The following is a 6,848-nucleotide window of genomic DNA, read 5'->3' as shown; positions in this document are numbered from 1 at the left end:
TAGGTAACAGAGATGACATGAGGGAGGCAGCGCCTGTACAAGGCAAACATAAACTGTGCCACTTCATCTGAAAACAATGGGGGACAGGACACTGAGTGTGCTCTCATCCACATCTCCATTGTCTGCCCTCCTCTTTTACTCCTCCTCCGAGCATGGAGCATAAGCGGGGTGAAAGAGGGAGGGGAGAGGAGGGGAGGGGAGGGGAAAGGGGGAGCAGCAGTGGGGGCAGTGGGGGTCTGCCTGTGTTCTTTCTCCTCTGTCTGTGTGCGAATGCACAGACGGTTCAGTAGTAATTTGATGTGTGTCCCCGGGGACATTTGATGGATTAAAGCTAAGCAGCTCCATTTCGCAGCACCACCTGATCTTCCACTGCCTGTGCCCCATATAAAGGCTGGCGTGATTGCTGATCTCAGCTAGTCTGACAGTCTCTCTCTCTCCCTCCTCTCTCTGTCTGTCTCCATCTCTTCTCTTCTTCACTGGTCCCTTAAGCCTGCCGCATCACAGGAGCTATCCAGTGCTGAACAGGAATCGCTTTTATTTTTTATTTTTTTATTTTTCTGGGGGAAGCTGGGGGAGCCAGAGAGTATCACACAGCATCGCCGTCAGCCTTGTTCTCCACTGGTTTCCATTTTCTTTCTTATCTTATGTTTTTTTGGCCGTTGTCTCCACATTAACCGAAAGGATTACCGTCAAGCCAGATCTGCTCGTGTGCTTCCTCAGAGGGTCTTGATTTTTTTTTCTCATGCGTTTTTCTCAGCTCTGTGTTTTTATCCATTGAAACATGCCACGCTCATTTTTGGTGAAGAAGATCAAGCTTGATGATTTCTCTTCGTCACATGTGGCCAATCACCATCACCACCTGGACGACTCGTTCACTTTTGCACGCTCCATCACAGACTCGGTGACCAGCCTTGGGGTTCGTCTCAGCGAGAATGGTGAGTTAACATGCCTCCAGTCTTCCCCGCTCCAGTTATAGATGTGCTAGCGCGCCTGCCTGTAGACAGCTCCGGTGCTGATTTCAGCATGCCTGACGTTTCCAAGCTTAGCACAGATGGCATTCCTCTTTTGCTTTTGTGTCGGTGTGAGATTTTCTCTTGCTTTAGCCTAAAATAACATGCTTGTAGTGTGTAAAATAATGTGAGATGTTGCACGCAGCCAGCTGATATTTGCATCAATATCTTAAATAATCCTCACCAGTGGCACCCCACCCCCATCATCCCGCTCCCAGACTTTTGTTTTTTGACTCCAGTGAAGGACAGACACAATTCAGGTCACAGCCACGGATTAGCTTATGTAAATAGGGAACAAAACGTGTGTATAATCGGGAGAAGCTCCAGTTACGTATTTGTATGACTGCACCAACCCTGTGGTGGCTGAACACACTTAGGCTGACTATCTCTGGTCATCATGTGGACTAAAAAATTCATGAATATGAGAGATAAGTATCAGATGATACATTTGTCCTTAGCTGTTATTGTCCTTGAGTTCCCATCACGGTCCGATCCTCCCTTGCCCCCCCACTTCCCATCCAAATGGAGCATGCACAGTTTCCCCACCCCCATCGCTCCACTACATCTTTCTCTTCCTTCCGGGCATTTGAAAACTAGCAGGGGTTAGAGTTTCAGCCATGCAGGCCTATCGCCGCCACAAGAGACATCAACACACTGTACAGTACAACCAGGAGGGAGGCGGGGAGCCGGGCTGAAGGGATAGCGAGGGGAAGGAGAAAAAGGGAGACAAAAGTGCTTGGGGCAGCAATGAGGCTGATCACGTGACAGAGGTTGTACAGTAAACATGAAGAAAGTCACATAGCTGCACTGTGGTCAACACACGGACCGGCCACACAGACAGAGCTTAGAGCGACCTTCACTTTTTAACGCTCCGCTTTAAGCTCGCTGCTTCCATTTTGTGGCCACGTTTAAAGGGCCATATGTGTGTCTTTGTTGTGATTTGTCAGGGTTTGTTCACAGAGAGAGAGAGTTCACAGAGAGAGAGAGAGAGAGAGAGAGAGAGAGAGAGAGAGGGCTCCACAGACCACAGCTTAATGCTGTGATTATGCCCACCTGTTATTCAACCGTGTCAATAACAAGGTCCAGTGAATTTTGGGTGGATCAGGATTAGTGCAATTATAAATTGTCTGGGCTGGTTTGTAAAGTATAATGGTTTGCTAAATTGGAAATGACTAACTGGGTAAAAACTACAGAATTAAGAAATAAAAAAATATTTTTTATATTTATTTACATGGCATATTTAGTAACTATTTTAGTAAGCATTTTAGTAATACATGTTATTAAGATTTCCTGCTGCACTAGTTTAGATTATTATTAAATAATACATGTGTATGTAATTATTGTCACTCTCTATTGTTCCTGAATCTATTGTTCAACACCATGATAAATTAGGGTTATTTTAAAAAGAAGCATAGAACGATAAGGCACTACGCTGGTGTTGACAAAAGGCATTTAATTTGAACAAAAGAATATTTTCGAGCTGAGTCCCCCCCCAAAAAAAAAGAAGGAGAAGGAAAATAAAAGAATTCACAGCGTGGCTGAAATACCTAACATCAGCACTTCTGCTGTGCCAGGAGATTTTCTTTCCCCCCATTGTGGAGACATTTGACTTGAGTGTCTGTCGAACAACAAAGAGGGGTGGCTGAGAGGGTCCATTAATTACATGCTTACTTTGCATGAGAGAAACGAGCCTATGAGCTGTAAAGGGCTGATACAGCGCGGGTCCTAAATGATGAGCTCTGTGTCTGACCTTGGGTAATTGAAATATAGTAAACAACTCTGCTTACATTGATACAGTATGTTTTGTTGCAACAAAAAAAAAAAATCAGGGCCATGTTGTTGTACAAAGTGTAGAGGCCCTTCAGCTATATTAATTACAGACTATAGTGTGAGTGTAAAACAGGTGGATAAAGCCAGGAATAATTGTTGAAGCTGCAGCATTTGTACATTTAATGTTAACTATAATGATTTATTACAAAAAAATATGAATAGATGAATCTTATGAAAGGAAGTGCTGCTCACACCATCTGCGTAGTTTAAAATAGTGAACCCATGCAGTGCAGCACAATAATGAACGCACAGACCTGGTGTTTCCCTGTCACCGGGTGTCGTGGTCATGTCTTTGACAGAGTGGGTGTGTGAACAGAAACCCTTGGGACTGGAGACGCTGTAGTAAGAGAGCACTTCAGCTGATTTCTTAATGGCCTGTTTCTTGAAGGCACTTCAGTGGGCTCGCTGCCGCTGCAGACAGGTGACCCCTCTTCACAAACAACATGTCTCACATTATCAGGCCTCAAGCACCCCGTGCTCAATAAACTATTGTGTGTCGCAGATACTTGATCTGTTTCCTCGCACTATTTCTATCTTCTCGAACAGCTGCACTGTTTTACATATGATAGCCTATTGATTCAAAACTTTGAATTTCATTAAAAAAGCAGTCAATACCTAATTTCCACCGCTTGCTGCACACAGTGCTTAGGAATGTCTTTTTTTCTGCAGTTATGCACTATTTCTCTCAGGAAAGGATTTTCACCACGTTTTACATTTGCACTCATATGTTCAACTGATAGAAGATCAACCCTGGAGGTAAATGCATTAGTATAAATTCAGCTCCTAAGAGTCATAGCATAAGAATGTATTGAATTCTGTTTGGATGCATTTAGCTGCCAGCAAGCCTTTTAGCTCCTCTGGCACTGGGCTGCTTCGGAGGGAAAAGGAAAGACATGAATGATGCCAACAAAAATACATCTCTCTGAAATCATGCTCTGTACAACTGAAATCACTCATGGTGCTTTGTGTTTTGCTGCATCATGCTTAAAAGTGCTTCAAGAAGTAGCATGAAATCCTAAAGGATGCAATTAGTTCAGCTGGTCCGAAACCAAAAAATGCATTTGTTTGCAGCAAAAAACAAACAAATCAATACATTAAAACAATACTATTAAATCAGAGATTCAACCTGTTCTGTTGTGGGTGTTTTTTTTGTTTTTGTTGAGCACTCACATTAAATAGTACAGAAAAACCTGGCAAAATAATGTATTTCCTAGGGTTTAGAGTTAAACTATGAGCATTCATAAAGCAAACATGGAGAGGACTGACATACCATTAATGAAGAAAAGGAGGTCTAATGAATGAGACTACTTTATTTGAGAGGGGCTTTAATACGCATCGTCCTACACGGGAGACTTCTTTGATGAGCTATTATCTAGCGCTCATCCTCACAGTTAAATTGCAACCTTCCTAAACGCAGCTGAGTGCGTCATGTTTTCCTGCATCACTGCACTATTGTGTGCGACCTGAGAGTTCTGGAAAAATGCAATTAGCTCTGTGCTGCCACTCACTCTTTCACCATTTTACCAACGGCAATCATCCAACGAGATAATCATGTAATCACCAGCATGTCACTGTGTCCTTATCCATCACAACCCCTGGCCAACTGTGTTTGCGTGTGTGTCTCTTACTCAGGCTACATCCAGGATTACATCACGCCATCTGTATACCAGGGGGAGAAGAAGATGGAGCACAAGCTGGCTTCGCCGGTGTCAGATCCCCTCTACACCCAGGTGAGCAGCGGAGAGGAGTACTGTGACCCCGACCTGAAGCAGCCTGACAGCCCCCAGTCTGGCATGACAGCCAGCGGCTTCTACAGTGGTGAATCGGAGGCCCTGGCCGAGGGTTACACCATGGATGCCTTCTTCATCTCCGATGGGCGCTCGAGGCGGAAGGGGGATACCGAGAGTCGCGAGGGGGGCTCGAGAAGCAGCAGCGCCAACGGTGGGGCTCAGGAGAGGGGAGCTGGCACGGCTCGCCACTCCTGCAACGAGTGCGGCAAGACGTACGCCACCTCCTCCAACCTCAGCAGACACAAGCAGACGCACCGCAGCCTGGACAGCAAGATGGCCCGCAAGTGTCCCACCTGTAATAAAGTGTACGTGTCCATGCCGGCGCTGGCCATGCACATCCTCACCCACGACCTCAAGCACAAGTGCAACGTGTGCAGCAAGGCCTTCAGCCGGCCGTGGCTCCTTCAAGGTCACATGCGCTCACACACGGGGGAGAAGCCCTTTGCCTGCGCACACTGTGGCAAAGCCTTTGCTGACCGTTCAAACCTCCGCGCCCACATGCAAACACACTCTGCCTTCAAGCACTACAGATGCAAGCGCTGCAATAAGACCTTCGCTCTCAAGTCCTACCTGAACAAGCACTATGAGTCGGCTTGCTTCAAGGGCTCTGCGGACGAGGATGACTCTGGATCAGAAGACTAACCGCGAGGAAGAAGCAAAATTTTGAACCCCTGTTGTAGGTTCACAACCAATAACCCTGTTCACTCTGCCCTCCATGCCTTTTTTCTTCCCTTTTTTTAGAAAGCAATATTTTCACTGAGATTACGTGAAGAAACTGATTATGGCAAAGACAATTTCAAAAGATGCTGGATTTTTTTCCCTGCACAGTAGCTAATCGTCCACAGAAACATACAATCAATCAACCTTCCCCCAAATAGAGACAGTAGATGGTAGTTGTACACAATTAAGCAACATGTGCTCGCACGGACGTGGGTTCATGTAAACACACACACACACTCACACACGGACATGTATGCAAATAGACACACACATGCACGCACGCTAACACACACAAACACACACACTAATATACACAGGTGTGCACATACATACACACACAATTATATATGAGGCCTGGCATGTGAATTTTTATCAATGACTATAATGATATTGATATCAATAGTAATAATATTTAGATTCCTGATATTTTATAGCAAATAGTAATGAGAAAATGAAAAAAAAACATAAAAAAGGACTAACAGTGTTCTTTTGTTTTTTAGAGACAAAATGACCTCTTGTATTTTTATGCTGCTTTTTATTTGCTAAGAATTGAATTCTTTTGCAACTGCCAACATGAACTTTTTATGAAAATGTGAACTATGACAGTATTTGCAAAAAAAGGGAGATCATTTTAAAAGGTAAAAAGACAAACCCCCTTTTTCCACACCAATGTTTCAATTCAACGGATGTTATTTTTCTATTTGATTTTTCTAAATTTATTTTTTTGTGCTTATTATCCCTTGTCGATCTAAAGCATCTTTGTAACTGTGGGTATTTAAAAAAAAAAAAGAGGCTAATTTAAATAAGCTATACACGATCATAGGCCATAGGTCATTCAATTCAATTCTGCAAGAGCAGTGATTTTAAAACGTTTAACAGGCCTGTTGAACAGGTTATCACACATCAAATTCATAGTCTCACCCTGATGTACAGACTTGGACAAAAAACACTGGGAGCCAGACCAAATGATCTATTGTAATAAGTGCCATGTGCGGTTGACTTGTCTATAGCAATGAAAACTCTCGTTGTTCTTCCTCCACCATGGTGGCTTGCATAAACTCTGCTGCCTTTATGGTGCATCGTCCAGTCTTAAAGAGCAATCTTCGCCCAGTGTTTGAGGTGCTCCCCCTCCGCCAGTGTTACCTCAGAGTGAAGGTATGGACTCACACACCCTCAGTTACAAAGTGACAGTCAAATGATTCTGTTTGTCTGTTTTATATGTCGCTCAAAGCTCTGCCCACGGTTTAGATGCATACCATCTATTTATCATGTAAATACTTTATTTAACTACCTATTTATCTATTTATTTATTTATTTATTCACCTATTTTTTTGTGTATTTATTGAAGACTTGCTTATTTGTTAATTATCATGTATTTATTTATTGTTTATAATTTAAAAAAATGAACATCCATTGACCTTGTAAGATGCTGCTGATCTTCAAAGAAAATGTTTATATGCATGAAAACTGTAGAGAGTCCATGGGACTTAGTTTTTTA

General features: G+C 43.4%; 1 protein-coding gene across 1 annotated transcript; it reads left to right on the top strand.

Moving 5' to 3' along the window:
- Nucleotides 1-781: 781 nt before the first annotated feature.
- scrt2 (scratch family zinc finger 2) lies at nucleotides 782-5,272 on the top strand. The gene is made up of 2 exons (XM_054609944.1): nucleotides 782-935; nucleotides 4,473-5,272. Exons 1-2 carry the CDS (start codon nucleotides 782-784, stop codon nucleotides 5,270-5,272), a joined length of 954 nt encoding a protein of 317 aa, XP_054465919.1.
- Nucleotides 5,273-6,848: the final 1,576 nt, after the last annotated feature.

Source organism: Anoplopoma fimbria, chromosome 12 (assembly GCF_027596085.1).
Source record: "Anoplopoma fimbria isolate UVic2021 breed Golden Eagle Sablefish chromosome 12, Afim_UVic_2022, whole genome shotgun sequence".
Lineage (NCBI taxonomy): Eukaryota > Metazoa > Chordata > Actinopteri > Perciformes > Anoplopomatidae > Anoplopoma > Anoplopoma fimbria.
Note: the sequence above shows the minus strand (reverse complement) of the source record. Positions and strands in the feature narration are given on the sequence as shown.